We start from the raw sequence: 16315 nt of genomic DNA, 5'->3' as shown, positions 1-16315 counted from the left end.
ATACTCATTTCCGCCCTGGCAATCCACTGTATCTATACCTGTCATCATCTTGTACACCTCTATCGAGTCACTCCTCATCCTTCTTCGCTCAAATGAGAAAAGCCGTAGCTCCCCAACCTTTCCTCATAAGACCTGCCCTCCAGCCCAGGCGGCATCCTGGTAAATCTCCTCTGCACCCTGTCTTAAGCTTTCATGTCCTTCCTATAATGAGACAACCAGAACTGAACACAATATTCCAAGTGTAGTCTAACCAGAGTTTTATAGAGCTGCAGCATGTCCTCATGGCTCTTAAACTCAATTCCCCTGCCAATGAAAGCCAACACACCGTATGCCTTCTTACCAACCCTGTCAACTTGGGAATCAACTTTGAAGGATCTATGGACGTGGACCCCAAGATCCCTCTGTTCCTCCACACTGCCAAGAATCCTCCCATTAACCCTGTACTTGACCTTCCAAAATGAATCCCTTCACTTTTCCAGGTTGAATTCCATCTGCCACTTCTTTGCCCAGCTCTGCGTCCTGTCAGGGTCCCGTTGCAACCTACAACAGCCATCCATACTGTTCACAACTCCACCAACCTTTGTGTCATCGGCAAACTAACTGACCCACCCTTCCACTTCCTCATTCAAGTCATTTATGAAGATCTCAAAGAGCAGAGGTCCCAGAACAGATCCCTGCGGAACATCCACTGGTCACTGAGCTCCAGGCTGAATGCTTTCCATCTACTACCATCCTCTGTCTTCTATTAGCCGATTCTGTATCCAGATGGACAAATTTCCCTGAATCCTTTGCCTCCTTACTTTCTGAATGAACCTGCCATGGGGATCCTTTATTAAATGCCTAACCAAAATGCATATACATCACATCCACTACTCTACCTTCATCAATATGTTTTATCACAGCTTCAAAGAATTCAAAAAGGCTTGTGAGGTATGATTTGCCGTCGCAAAGCCATGCTGACTGTTTCTAATCAAACTGTGCTTTCCCAAATAATCATAAATACTGACTCTCAGAATCCTCTCCAATAATTTGCCCACCACAGAAGTAAGACTGACCAGTCTGTAATTCCCAGGATTATCCATATTCCTTTTCTTGAACAAGGGAATAACATTTGCCACCCTCCAATCATCTGATACTATTCCAGTGGACAGTAAGGACGCAAAGCTCATCACCAAAGGTGCAGCAATCTCCTCCCTCGCTACCTGTAGTAACCTTGGGTATATCCCATCAAGCTCAGGGGACTTAGCTATCCTCGCGCTTTTCAAAATTTCTAGCACGCCCTCCTTCCTAACATAAACCTTTTTCGAGCATATCAGCCTGTTTCACGCTGTCCTCGCAAATGTCAAAGTCCCTCTCACAGGTGAATGCTGAAGCAAAGTATTCATTAAGGACCTCCCCTACCTCCTCCAACTCTGTACACAACTTCCCGCCACTATTCCTGATTGGCCTTACCCTCACACTGGCCATCCTCTTGTCCCGCACATTAGTATAGATTACCTTGGGGTTTTCCTTATTCCTACCTGTAGTTCTTGCCTAATAGCATTGTAATTCCCCCTCCCCCAATTAAATACTTTCCCATACTGTCTGCTCTTATCCCTCTCCATAACTAGAAAGGTCAGGGAGTTGTGGTGTCATGCACTAAATGTCAGGTTTGAAAAGCTACAGTTTTAATCTTAGCTAAAACCCTTTTTTTTAACCTTCACTTGAGACGACATTTCTTCAGCCAGAGAGTGGTGGGCTTGTGGAATTCATTGCCATGGAGTGCAGTGGAGGTCGGGATGTTGGATGCCTCAAGGCAGAGATCGATAAATTCTTGATCTCAGAAGGAATCAAGGGCTACGGGGAGAATGCAGGGAAGTGGAGTTGAAATGCCCATCAGCCATGATTTAAATGGCGGAGTGGACTTGATGGACTGAATGGCCTTACTTCCACTCCTATGTCTTATGGTCTTATGGATCTGCCATAATTTTCGTAACAACCTTACATATTGGATACTTGATCTGTATGTATAAATCATTTTAGCTCTCTATTATTCTTTGATTAAAGGAATAGTTGGGATAATACATTTAAGAAACATCTTAAAATTAGGTCCTGGACTATTGGCATCCTTATTAAATTACCATGTCAACTTTTTTTAATGAAGTTGAAAATTAATATAAATGGGTAGGCTGGCACTGCCATTAATAACAGATAAAACAATTTCAAGCAAATAAATTAAGCATTCATATTCTTATATTGAGAAAGAAACCTCATATTATGCTATTGGTACTTTCTTGTTTAATCCCCTGCATCAGAAAATAAATCTCAATCAATTTAGGGAAGCAATGACAGGAATTATGTTAAAATACTTATAGCTATTGGCAACATCCAAAATGTCATGAAATTTATTTTGGAGTTTGATGTATGCCTGCAGTAGACAATCCTGATCAGCCTTGTGTCTATTTCACAAAACTGATTATCTCAGGAAAGGATAAAGCTAATTAAATGTTTAGGATAGCTGCTTTAATTTTCATTCTGCAATGGCTTTCTAATAATGTCACATTGCTTTACAATTTCCAAGGCATCAAAAATATGAAAAACCATTTGCTGCAGAACTTTACTTTTTAATGCAGTAATTTTTTTTCCTTTAACAGAAATGAAAACTGGTAGGGCATATAATTTTGAAGAATAAAGCTATGTTAAATTTTTGAACTTGATATCTGAGTTTGATCAGGTAGTTCACATCAGGAAGTTTTAATGGTAACTTGGTTGATTCCTATTGATCAGAAAAATCCTCATTTAACCTTCTATTTGCTGACCAACTTTGGCTTCTAATTCAGCAATGCTTCAGTTTTTCAAAATCCCCATCTTTTCAAATACTTCCATGGCCTGACTCTACCTATATCTATAATTACTTCCACCCCATAATCCCGAAATCCTCAGATTCCTACACTAGATTAATTCTACACTGTAGCACATCACCAATTTTTAATTGTTCCTTCTTAGGTGGCCACCTCCTCAGCTGTCGGTTCTGTCCTCTGGAAATCCCTCTTAAAACGTCTGTCTCCATGCCCTAACTAATGCCTCACTTAAGGCAATCTTCAAAGCCAAGATCTTTGATCAAGAGTTCAGTCATATCTCAACGCGTGCCTCAATGTGGTCTTGAATGATCACAGTCCTTGTGGTCTGGGTATACCCACAATGCTGTTAGGGAGGGATTTTGACTCAGTGACTTGAAGGAACAGTGATAATTTAAGTGACAATGGTAAATGCTTTGGAGGTGATTTGCAGATGGTGGATATTCTCATGCATCTGCTGCCCTTGTCCTTATATACAGTAGAGGTCACAGGCTTAAAAGTGTTGTTGAAGGAGTTCTGCTTGATTGCTGTAGAAAACCCAGTGGAGGGTACACACTGCTGCCACTTTTTGTATCAGTGGTGAAGGGAGCGAATATGGAAAATGGTGGGTAGGGTGGCAGTGAAATGTTACTTTGCCCTTTTTGGTGCCAGACTTTTTGACCGTGTTTGGTGTTGCACCCATCCAGACAAGTAGAAAGTATTCCATCACATACTTGGCTTTGTGGATGGTAGGCAGGCACTGGGGAGACTAGAGGTGAGTTACTTGCTGCAAGATTCTTAGCTCCGTGTAGCCACTCTGTTTATATTGGCTGGCAAGTGCTGCTTGATAGCACTGTTGATGACCTGTTCCATCAGCTTGCTGATGGTGGAGAGTAGAGATTTAATGGTACAGCGATTTGCCACATTTAGATAATCCTGCTTTTATAGGCAAGGCTAACAAGGACAGGTAACATTGTTAAATGCAATGTTAACTATTCCTATCTGAAGTTTAGTTTGGCTCTTGATAATGGCTTGTAGTCCCAAGTTGTAATACATGCACCACTATATTTTTTCTGGGAGGAAGGCATTACTTACTGGTAGTAAATCCCCAAATTAAGTTGCTTCTATGGAATTTTTTTTCTGTTTTAGGGTAATTCTGTTTTTAGTGGTTGTTTCCTTGAGCTATATTGGCATTTTTGCTTTAAGATCACTGACCCCTTTCGTACTGTCGAGAACATGTTGTAAGTGATTAGGAAAACCACTCTTGCACTGGAGCTGGTTGTATTGAATGATTTGCATTCATTTTTGAAGGCGTCCATTCTCTCTCAATCTACAGCATGTTAGTAGACAAGTATCGTGATTATGAAGATGTTATTTAAAACATTAATTTAGAATATTAGTGACTAGGCAGACATGTATTGGCTACTTTGGTAAAAAAAAACACTTTGCAAAACAAAGGACACAGGTTGCACAAAGATTTTTAGATTTGCAGAGAACAGAAGCTACTCGACTGGAGGCAGTGTGTCTGCCAGTCATATACAGAGTGGTCCCAGGACACAGCATGAATACAGTAAAACTGCCGGAGCTTTGAATGCCAAAAGTGAGATCTTGCCTCGAGCAAGTCTTTGCTCTCTTTTTTTTCCTGTCTCTGAAAAACCTGTAGTCAAAGTCTGAGAGTTGATAACCAACTGGAAAACCACAATGCTGCAAAGGAAGGGTGCCAAAATGGAGACATTTTCACTGCCGCCTCCTGGTAAGCTCTTCAAGGAGAATCCAGAATCTATCCCCACTGCCTGCAGTTAAAAAGAATTCAGCTAACCATTCCTGAAATTGGAAGAAAACCTAGTGCTAACAGCTCATGAACAAAGTGGTTTTGGCTACGGATCAACATTTGAACAATCTGATTTTTTTTTCTCTGAATTTAACTGTTAATTGGTCAAAGTACTTTTAACATACTAACCTGTGAAGTTGTTATACTTTTACCCAGACTTGTCTGTCTAAATGTCTGTGTGATAATCTTCAAGAACTGTAGCTGTATATGTTTGCACAGATTAAACTTTTTGTTAATAACCTTTACATCTTTGTTTGGGTCCGTTTGGTTTGCAATATCATAGGTCTTTATTTGTTGCTCGAGGAAAACAGTTGACTTCTTTCTGATAATGAACTACTCATAGTCTAAGATATATGATTGGCTAGAACATCTCCCTTTTTAAATTCAAACTTTGTTGTGACTAGTGGAGGAGGGGTCATGGAAAATATTTGATTCACCCTTCTTAACTTGATCGTATCATTGGTCACTCTGAGGGCGGGATGTTGTCTAGGAAAGTTCCCACAACTTGAAATTACTTTACTGATTAGTGTAAGTCTCAGTAACACCATGCAAGTTTGCGTTGATTGAAATGACTTTATTTGCTGTCTTTTTAGGTTTACCAGACTTGAAGAAGGTTATAGTAATTCCATACGTACGATCAAAAGAGACCATAGACCTTTCCAGGATACCAAACAGGTGAACATTTGGGAATAATGTTTGAATGAAATGCTCTTTGCAATGTCAGCAGATATTTTGGTGTATGACAGCTATAGTTAACAATTCTGTAGCATCTTGAATGTATCAAATCTTCCACGGTGGTCACAGAGAAAATTAGCTCTGCACAGTGGCAGATTGACTAAAGTATGGTTAAAACAATAGACTTCGAGAAGAAAATTTTGTCTGTAAAGAAAAAGGGAAGGGAGTGTCATGTGGAGGGGAGTTTTGCATTTAAGTTAGCCAACATTAAGACAAAGCAATTTTAATATAGCTTGATTGATGGATACTGTTGCCTTATTGCTATTGACTATTTTTCATAGTATGATAGAGGCACAAAGTTATTGTCATCACAGAAGCAGTTGTGATGCCTTACAGGAAACATTCATTAGATCCCAGATATGGTTGTGTCAGATAATGGGCCACAGTTTGATAAATCTTTCAGCCAGTTTTTGGCCACTTTCAGATTCGAACATGTGACAGCTTGCTCAGACACCCACATAAAGTGGGGAAGCTGTGTGTGGTGTCCTGTGTTGACTTTTTTATATAGCCTTGTTGAATTACTGCTCCAACCCACTCCAGTGTGGCTTATCACCATCAGAATTGCTGATGAGGTGATAACTGAAGACTGAACACCCTATCATACTGAAGCAGTTGACTCCACAATTGATTCCATGAGACTATGTATATATTCTTGTTTTTAGACAAGAACACTGGGCAGCAGACTACTCACTACAATAAATGTAACTGTGCATGATGGCTGTCACATTTGGGCCCAAGGCAGTGGGTATGGATAAGGGACCAAAAGAGAAATGGTGCAGTCACCCAATAGTAGATGGCTGCATTGGCTGAGTGGGTTGTCAGGAGGAACTGCAGAAACATTGTCACATTGCAGAGTAGTTGTTCTTTGAAGCTTGACTGGGATAAACTGAAATGAGGTTTTCGAGGTTGGTAGTGGTTCAGACACCAGCCACTGGTAAGCTGTGAACCAAGGTCAAAAGTCTTCAAGCCAAGGACTTACCAACCTTCCAACTTTAAAGAGCGTGCATTCTGGAAGAATTGTGAAATCTCCAGACCACCTGAACTTGTGAAGCCTGACTTGGTTTCATCTATTGCTTTCATGCAATGAAGAATGCCTTGTTATGTAAGATAATTCCTCTACTTGTTAAGACTCCATCTTGCTTTATCCTCAACAGTGATAATTAGACAGGTTGTTGGACTCATCATAGAGAGGTGGATTGTTCCATTTCTGAGGTGTAGTGTTTATCACAATGCTTCACATGCAAAGGCTTGTAACCAGGCAGAAACATCTGTGTGAGTTGCTGGTGGAGTGTTGAAGAACTGATTCCTGATTTAAGGGCCGTGGTGGTATAGTGGTAGTATTTCTATCTCTGGGCCAGAAAGCCTTGATTCAAGTCCTATCCACTCCAGTGGTGTGTCATAAAAGAACTGAATTGGTTGATTTAAAAACGTCTATGAAGGATTTTGATCTTAAAACAAAAATCTGATAGCTGCAGTGCTAGAGGAGGATTGGTGGCAACAGAGTACCCCAACCATGAGTCACTAGTGGTTAGAAACCAGCAGGTATGATTTGCTGGCAGTGTTGAAATCTGAAAATGGATGTGATGCCTTTTCTTGTTTTTATGTTAGAAACATTGCAGGTTCCTGTTCTCCTACAGATCTTGAACACAACCCTTGAGCAAGTGCTGCGTTATTCAAGGTGTTGTCTTTCTGATTGGGCTAAAGTGAATCATCCTTCAGCCAGACATATGTAAAGAATCACTTGGCGCAGTCTGAGAGAGATTGAGAATTAGTTTTGTGTCCTGCCCGTGAATCTTTACTCAAAAAGCACCAGGAAATGTAGATTTTCTTTCATTTTTTTTTTAATCTTTCATTCAGCTTTTCCCTGGAGATTTTTCCTTTTTACAGAAATGTATTGTTTTCTGCCCTGCCTTCTACTCCTCTGCTGTCAAACCCCTCCCTATTTTAGAAGTTGGGATGCCAAGATGATATTTTTATTTTTACACAAATCGTTTCATTTTTTGTTCAAATGAGGTTCAAGCTATGCAAACAAACAGCAATATAACATTTGGTAAAATTGCTTTGGATATTTACTCTCCCAACAGTTTCCATTGGGATAGTTGAGCCAGATGTGGTACATTGTGATCCCTCAATTTATATATTAGTTGTCTTCAGTATTTCTACTGCAGGGTTTTATACCCTGTCAGTGGTTTTCCCCTACTTCAATGCACAGAACAAAGACTCGCTGCAGTTTCGTGTTTATAATTAACTGAATTAAATGATTTGTACACTAATGTAAAGGTAGTATTTTGTTTTACAGATGTAAATGCTGACTTTTCATCATGAAAAGTTGTAGTTAGTAATTAATCTTATAGTTTAAAATTTGAAGAAATACAAAATAGCATGATCTCGGGTTCAGGTGCATAATTCTTCCAATATAGATGGAGTATTTAACAAGGCATTTAGCACACTTGCCTTCATTGCTCAGACCTTTGAATCTGGAAATCGGATTGTCATGTTGAGGTTATACAGAACATCGGTGAGGTCTCTTTTGGAGTACTGTGTCCTGGTCACCCTCTTACAGGAAGGATATCATTAAACTGGAGAGGGTTCAGAAAAGATCTACCAGGGAATGGAGGGTTTGCGTTATAAAAATAGGCTGGGACTTTTTTTCACTGGAGTGCAGGAGGTATGTAAAATCATGAGGGGTATAGATAATGTGAATTGCAAAGGTCTTTCCCAAAATGGGGGAGCTCAAAACTGAAGGACGTATTTTTAAGGTGAGAAGAGAGAGGTTTAAAAAAGAAACGAGAGGCTTTGTTTTCACACAGAGGGTGGTTCATGTGTGGAATGAACTGCCAGAGGAAGTGGTAGATGCAGGTACAGTTACAGTATTTAAAAGACATTTGGACAGGCACCTGAAAAGAAAAAGTTCAGAGAGATATGGACCAGGAGCAGGCAGGTGGAATTGGTTTAGTTTGGGAACGCAGTCGGCATGTACTAGTTTGGCCGGAGGGTCTGTTTCCATTCTGTATGACTCTATCACTATCACTGTCACTAACATTTTTATCATTTGGATGATTAATCTTAGCAGAATCTCATTAGAAAATATCAAGTATCAACTGTATATAAAATGTTGCTAAAGAATTAAATGCCATTCCAAAACTAGATCTGAGGCTATATTTTATGATCCATATAAAGGGCTGGAAGACAGGAGAGCTGGTAAATTAGCAGCCAATATTGGCCCATTTGGTAACCATTTGAGCTTAAGCGCCACTTCTGCGCACTCTGCTATTTTGTCTATGGGCAAGATCTGCCATCATGTGCGGTTGCTACCTAGTAAACCCCAGAGACCTCCAAGTGGATTCCTATTGAATGGATGGGCACTCCTTCATAGTTGCTGCAGGGACCTTCTTCCTGAAAACAATAATCATCCCTGCAGCTGTCTTGAGCCCTTGCCTCCCCACTGTGGGTTGGCAGCTCTGATAGCTGGCATTTTCCCTTGTCTTCCAGCAACAGTCCTAGTAGCAGCAGCCTGTTAGGTGGCCATTGCCAGCAAGCTGTCAGATTTCTGCCACCTGCTGGAGCTGTTGGCTTCTGATTTTTTCCCTCCTTACTGAAATAAGCCCCTGCTTTCTAATTTTTGGATTAATCATTTTTTAAACTTGTTATTAACTTGTGATCTTCCATATTATGGAGCAGCAATATTTGTGAATGTATTTTCTCCTCTGGACTATCTGCTCACTCAGCAATTTAAATCAAATACTGTTTGAAACTGAAAGACCAAAAACATGTGCTGTGAGATGGGTTTCGTACAGTAATCTAGTGAAATTCAATATTTCAGCAGAATGCTCTGTGAATTTTGATTTTCTTTTAATTTTGTACACCTGTTCATTCTTGAGCCAAAATTCTGCTGTGACCAAAATTACCCCTTCAAGTAGCTGGTGTATAACAAATCCGAAAGACATGAGAATGATGTATTTGCTTAGAAAGATGATGAGGAGAGTTTCTTTTTGTTTAATGTACTCTGCCAAAGCCTATCTTGTCTTAAAAAAAAATGTAAAAATTGTTCTGCAACCATTTTTGTAAAAGAGAGAGCATAGATTGATACATTAAATATTTGTTAAGCTAAGTTAATAAGGGATATGGACCAATGGCCATAATGGAGTTGGGCCATAGATCTGCTGTGATCTCATTGAATGGCAGAATGGGCTCGAGGGGCACCCAGTCCTGTTCCTATGATTTATAGTGATGTGCACATGTAACAAGGATGATGTGTAAAAAACCTTTTTTCACACAGCGTGTAGTTAGGGTGTGGCTTTCACCGTCTGGAAATGTGGTGGAGGCAGGTTCAGTGGAGGTGATTTAGAGGGGAATTGGATGAATATTTGGGTAGAAATGTGCAAAAGTATGGGGGAGAAGGCGGGAGATTGGCAATAGGTAATAGAACCTTCATGGGCATGATAGGCATAACCACCTCTTCTGCGCCCTAACAGTTCTGCGATTCTGTGAGAAGGCAACAGGAGAAGAAGAAATACTCTTTGAACAGAGAATTGTTATTTTGGGAGCTCTCTTAGATGACTGGATCAGTTATGGGAACAGCATGCCTCCTTGCCAGACCAACCCCATGGACCATTTGAAAATGTAGAGTATATCTAGCCGCTGTGTTGACCAGAAGACCATAAGACATAGGAGTGGAAGTGAGGCCATTCGGCCCATCAAGTCCACTCTGCCATTTAAATCATGGCTGATGGGCATTTCAACTCCACTTTCCCCGTAGCCCTTGATTCCTTGTGAGAGCAAGAATTTTTTGATCTCTGCCTTGAAGGCATCCAACGTCCCGGCCTCCACTGCACTCCGTGGCAATGAATTCCACAAGCCCACCACTCTCTGGCTGAAGAAATGTTTTCTCATTTCAGTTTTACATTTACCCCCTCTAATTTTAAGGCTTTGCCCATGGGTCCTAGTCTCCCCACCTAATGTAAACAACTTCCTAGCGTCCACCCCTTCTAAACCATACATTATCTTGTAAGTTTCTATTAGATCTCCCCTCAACCTTCTAAACTCTAATGAGTGCAATCCCAGGATCCTTAGCCGTTCGTCATACGTTAAACCTACCATTCCAGGGATCATCCGTGTGAATCTCCGCTGGACGTGCTCCAGGGCTAGTATGTCCTTCCTGAGGTGTGGGGCCCAAAATTGGACACAGTATTCTAAATGGGGCCTAACTAGAGCTTTATAAAGCCTCAGAAGCACATCGCTGCTTTTATGTTCCAACCCTCTAGAGATAAACGGCAACATTACATTCGCTTTCTTAATCACGGACTCTACCTGCAAGTTAACCTTTAGAGAACCCTGGACCAATACTCCCAGATCTCTTTGTACTTCTGCTTTGCGAATTTTCTCACCATTTAGAAAATAGTCCATGCCTGTATTCTTTTTTCCAAAGTGCAAAACATCACATTTACTCACATTGAATTTCATCAGCCATTTCCTGGACCACTCTCCTAAACTGTCTAAATCTTTCTGCAGCTTCCCCCCCTCCTCAGTACTACCTGCCTGTCCAACTATCTTTGTGTCATCTGCAAGCTTCGCCAGAATGCCCCCAGTCCCTTCATCCAGATCATTAATGTATGAGGTGAACAGCTGCGGCCCCAACACTGAACCCTGTGGGACACCACTCGTCACCGGTTGCCATTCCGACAAAGAGCCTTTTATCCCAACTCTCTGCCTTCTGTCAGACAGCCAATCCTCAATCCAAGCCAGTAGCTCACCTCGAACACCATGGGCCCTCACCTTGCTCAGCAGCCTCCCGTGAGGCACCGTATCAAAGGCCTTTTGGAAATCTAGATAGATAATATCTACTGGGTTTCCCTGGTCTAACATACTTGTTACCTCTTCAAAGAATTCTAACAGGTTTGTCAGGCACAACCTCCTCTTACTAAATCCACGCTGATTTGTTCTAATCTGACTCTGCACTTCCAGGAATTTAGAAATCTCATCCTTGACAATGGATTCAAGAATTTTACCAACTACCAAGGTTAGGCTAATCGGCCTATAATTTTCCATCATTTGCCTTGATCCTTTCTTAAACAAGGGGGTTACAACAGCAATTTTCCAATTGTCTGGGACTTTCCCTGACTCCAGTGACTTTTGAAAGATCACGACCAAAGCCTCCGCTATTTCCTCAGCCACCTCCCTAAGAACTCTAGGATGTAGCCCATCGGGGCCAAGAGGTTTATCAATTTTTAGACCTTTTAGCTTTTCTAGCACTTTCTCTTTTGTAATGCCTACCATACTCAACTCTGCCCCCTGGCTCTCCCTAATTGTTGGCATACTACTCATGTCTTCCGCTGTGAAGACTGACGCAAAGTACTTATTAAGTTCTTCAGCTATTTCCTTATCTCCCATCACTAGACTTCCAGCATCAATTTGGAGCAGCCCAATATCTACTTCTGCCTCTCGTTTGTTTCTTATGTATTGAAAGAAGCTGTTACTGTCATTTCTAATATTACTAGCTAGCCTACCTTCATATTTGATCCTCTCCTTCCTTATTGCTCTCTTTGTTATCCTCTGTTTTTGTAGCCTTCCCAATCTTCTGATTTCCCAGTGCTCTTGGCCACTTCATAGGCTGTCTCTTTTTCTTTGATACATTTCCTGACTTCCTTTGTCAGCCATGGCGGTCTAATCCCACCCCGGATAATCTTTCTTTTCTTTGGGATGAACCTCTGTACTGTGTCCTCAATTACACCCAGAAACTCCTGCCAGTGTTGGTCTACTGTCTTCCCTGCTAGGCTCTGTTTCCAGTCGATTTTCGTTAGTTTCTCTCTTATGCTTCTGTAATTACCTTTATTTAACTGTAATACCATTACGTCCGATTTTGCCTTCTCTCTTTTAAACTGCAGACTGAGCTCAACCATATTATGATCGCTGCCTCCTAAGTGTTCCCTTACTTTAAGGTCTTTTATAAAGTCTGGCTCATTACATAGCGCTAAGTCCAGAATAGCCTGCTCCCTTGTGGGCTCCATCACAAGCTGTTCCAAAAAGCCATCCTGCAAACATTCCATGAATTCCTTTTCATTGGATCTACCGGCAACATTATTCACCCAATCCACCTGCATATTGAAGTCCCCCATGATCACGTGACCTTGCCTTTCTGACATGCCCTATCTATTTCCTGGCCCATCTTGCGCCCCTGGTCCTGATCACTCTTAGGAGGTCTGTACATAACTCCCATTATAGTTTTTTTGCCTTTGTGGTTCCTCAATTCCACCCACACAGACTCCACATCTTCTGACTCTACGTCATTCAGTGCCGTAGATTTAATTTCATTCTTTACCAACAAGGCAACCCCACCCCCTCTGCTCACCTCCCTGTCTTTTCGAAATGTTGTGAATCCTTGGATGTTTAACTGCCAGTCCTGAACTCCGTGCAACCATGTCTCTGTGATGCCTACCACATCATAATCATTCAAGAGGATTTGTGCTGTTAATTCATCTACTTTGTTGCGAATACTACGAGCATTTAGATAAAGTGCCTTAATGCTAACTTTCTTATCATTATTAGAAAGGTTGGAAATCCCAAGATGTCTTAAGCTATCTTTCCTTTTTGCTGTATTCCTAGTCTGCCTCGAGCTTAAACCCACGTGTACACATGCTATCCTGTTGCTTATCTTTCCATTTAACTCCATACACTCCGTCTCTTTCACTTCCCCTCCCCCCGACTCAGAAGTTTGAAGTCCTACTGACCACCCTATTTATCCTTTTCGCTAGAACACTGGTTCCAGATCGGTTCAGGTGGAGACCGTCCCAACGGTACAGATCCCCCCGGTTCCAAAACTGATGCCAATGCGCCATGAAATGGAATCCCTCTTTCCCACACCAATCCCTTAGCCACGTGTTTACTTCCCTAACTTTCTTTTCCCTATGCCAATTAGCACGTGGCTCAGGCAGTAATCCGGAGATTATGACCCTTGAGGACCTGTACTTCAATTTCTTTCCTAGTGCTTGATAATCCCTGAACAGGTCCTCTACCCTCGCTGTGCCTATGTTGTTAGTCCCAACATGGACCACAACAACTGGATCCTTCCCCTCCTGCTCCAATATCCTTTCAACCCGGTCGGAGATATCCCACACCCTGGCACCGAGCAGGCAACACACCATGCGGGACTCCTGATCCGGCTTGCATAGGGTACTGTCTGTTCCCCTAATAATAGAATCCCCTATAACATCTACTGTCTTTTTGCTCCCCCCTCTTGAATGGCCTTCTGCACCAAGGTGCCGTGGTCAGCTGGCTCATCCTGTCCACAGTCCTTTTCCTCATCCGTACAGGGAGCAAGACTCTCATACCTGTAGGACAAGGTCAAGGGCTGAGGCTCCTACACTCCTGAACTCGGAATCCCCCTACCTGCCTCACTTACAGTCACACCTTGTCCCTGAACACTTTCTGAATTTGAGTTATTTAATCTACCGGGTGTGACTGCCGCCTGAAAAAAGTGTCCAGGTAACCCTTCCCCCTTCCGGATGTGCCGCAGAGTTTGAAGCTCAGATTCCAAATCATTTACTCTGATCTGGAGTTCTTCCAGCAACCAACACTTGCTGCAGATGTGGTCGCTGCCGTTCATCATTAGATGCAGTGGCTGTAAATCAGCTTCCAGGCTGGGCTGATGATCTATCTTCCAGAACAAGAGAATGCTTTCTGGGACATAAGCAGCCTTTTCCCCAGTAATGAATTCACTAGAAAAACATGCTGGAAATGTGAGCCATATTTCCACAGGGTGGAAATTTATTTCTCTCAACACCAGTGCTTAGTTTTACACAAATTTTCTTTTGCAGAGCATCTATTATTTCTGAGAGCAGTTCTGCTGGGCTTTCTCTTCTTGATTACTGCTAATGCGTTAGTTTTATAACCAAATAATTTGGTGTGTTTTTTTTCTCATAGCATGTTTCTGAATGATTTCCTTTCGACTGGTAAGGAAGGAGACCATGGCCCACAGCTGGAGTTTGAGCAGCTGCCATTCAACCATCCACTCTTTATTATGTATTCTTCAGGCACAACAGGGGCACCAAAATGTATGGTACATTCAGCTGGGGTAGGTAATCTCAATCAAAAAGGATACAGGCTTGTTCATTTTTTATTTGGCTGTGATCATATGTATTTTTACATGTTGTATTTTAAAGTTGCATTCAGTTGAAGGATGAAAGAGATTTGTATTTTGCTTTCTTTTAAAATAAACATGTTTTTGTCCTTTCCCGCCCTAGGAGTAAAAGGTAGAATCCTCCCCTCTGGTGGATTTGGAGGCTGTATGGGGATGTTTAAACAGGGGGTTGTGGGTGGAAGTTTGCTGGTGACTCTGATCTGCTGATGTCTGGGCCGGAGGGATCCTGGATGTTCTTCCCATCCCTCAAACATTTCAGGTTGTGAAGTGGTGTAATTAATGCCCACTTAAGAGCCTCACTCAGAGGCAGGCCGGTCACCAGATGGGAGCTACAACTCTGTATTTGCTTGTGGGCTGCTGGGCGATTGAGCTTGTTCGCCACCAGGGCTATCCTCTGCAACTATGGCTGATGATTCTATTATGTAGCCCCCTGACTGAAGTTGAGTGTAAGCACAGTGTAGTTAATTTTTCCACCAGGACCATCATGAATCAAGAACAGGCCTCCTTAAGTTGAGGTTCTGGTGCCTGGGTCGGTCTGCTGGGGCCTTACCATACTTTTCAGACAGAGTATTCTGCATAATTCTTGTATGCTGTGCTCCCCGTATCTGGATAAGGCAAAGAGGGGATGTGATGGATGCTGAAGAGATAGGGGAATGGCAGCAGTTCTCTTGGTCTTCCTATTTGTCGTCTTCGGACATTTGAGGAGGGGCATTGTCACCTTCATCGTGATCGAGTGTTGCAGCGTCAGGCACAACGCCTTAAGGCAGAACCCAACTGGCATCTGGTACCAATAGGTGCAAGTTGTGTGACGTGGTTGTTAATTGACTGCAAATTTGTTGTTGATCAAAAGGCAAGAAGTCCCTTCGTATTCCTAGAAGCAAATGCAACTTATTTCTAATAATAGAAGCAAGGAACTACGGCTGCTGAAAAGCTGAAACAATAAACAGAAAGAAGCAAGGGTAGGGTTGGAATAGTGGGATGGGCTCAGAAGTCAGGGCATCTGGTGGTGGTCAGTCAGCACCCCCATTTCCCAATACGGAGTTCCTCAATTAGACGCTGTACAGATGGTCCTCATTTTATATTTCCCTGTTCAATGTGATTTTGCGAGAACGTTTTCTCTTCCTTGATATATGTTCTGATTTCCAGTATAATATTACATTTTGTTGCAGCATGAAAATGCTGGAGTTTCTATCTTTCACGTTAGCCACTAAGTACATTGACTTTCTGTATCCTAGAAGAAGAATAGACAGTGCTCTGTTCTCCTCTTAAAAAGATGTAAATGTCATCACCTCTGCAGCCTTTGAATGGGATTTCATTGCTGAGAATCACCATGGTTGTGAGGGCACAGCTTCGTCTCCATAGCACCGGTGGCAGCCTGGATGAATTTGAATTTGGTCAGCTTCCAGATTATTTCCCTTTTTTTCTTAATTCTGCTCCACCCTCTACCTGTCCTTTTACTACTCTCTGACTGACTCATTACTTTATAAGTACCTACCAGGTTGGCTTGTTTAGAGGGTATTCAGAACAAGAACGTGCAGGAAATGCTCAGCAGGTTGGGTGGCTTCAGACGAAGGGGAAATGGGGTTCTTGTTTCAGATCTCTGATTCATTTTATTTCTCCCTCCACATAAAATCCCTCTGCTGTGAAAGCAGGCCATTTGGCCTATCGAGTCCACACCGACCTTGTGAAGAGCATCCCACCCCGAAAATGCTGCTTTTAATGAAACTGCCCTTTTCCTGCAATGATTTCTTTCCAAATGCAAAGATGTTTCGATTAGTATTTAATTTTAATTACTGT

At 42.0% G+C, this 16315-nt stretch overlaps 1 protein-coding gene across 1 annotated transcript in view; it reads left to right on the top strand.

Annotated features, from left to right (window-relative positions):
* The window catches only part of aacs (acetoacetyl-CoA synthetase), a 171712-nt gene that overhangs the window by 72005 nt on the left and 83392 nt on the right, over positions 1 to 16315 (top strand). The window contains exons 7-8 of the mRNA XM_048556592.2: positions 5241 to 5322; positions 14302 to 14452. Coding sequence (XP_048412549.1) covers positions 5241 to 5322; positions 14302 to 14452 — 233 coding nt within the window. The remainder of the gene's footprint in view (positions 1 to 5240; positions 5323 to 14301; positions 14453 to 16315) is intronic.

The sequence above is a fragment of the Stegostoma tigrinum genome, chromosome 26, assembly GCF_030684315.1.
Source record: "Stegostoma tigrinum isolate sSteTig4 chromosome 26, sSteTig4.hap1, whole genome shotgun sequence".
NCBI lineage: Eukaryota > Metazoa > Chordata > Chondrichthyes > Orectolobiformes > Stegostomatidae > Stegostoma > Stegostoma tigrinum.
Note: the sequence above shows the minus strand (reverse complement) of the source record. Positions and strands in the feature narration are given on the sequence as shown.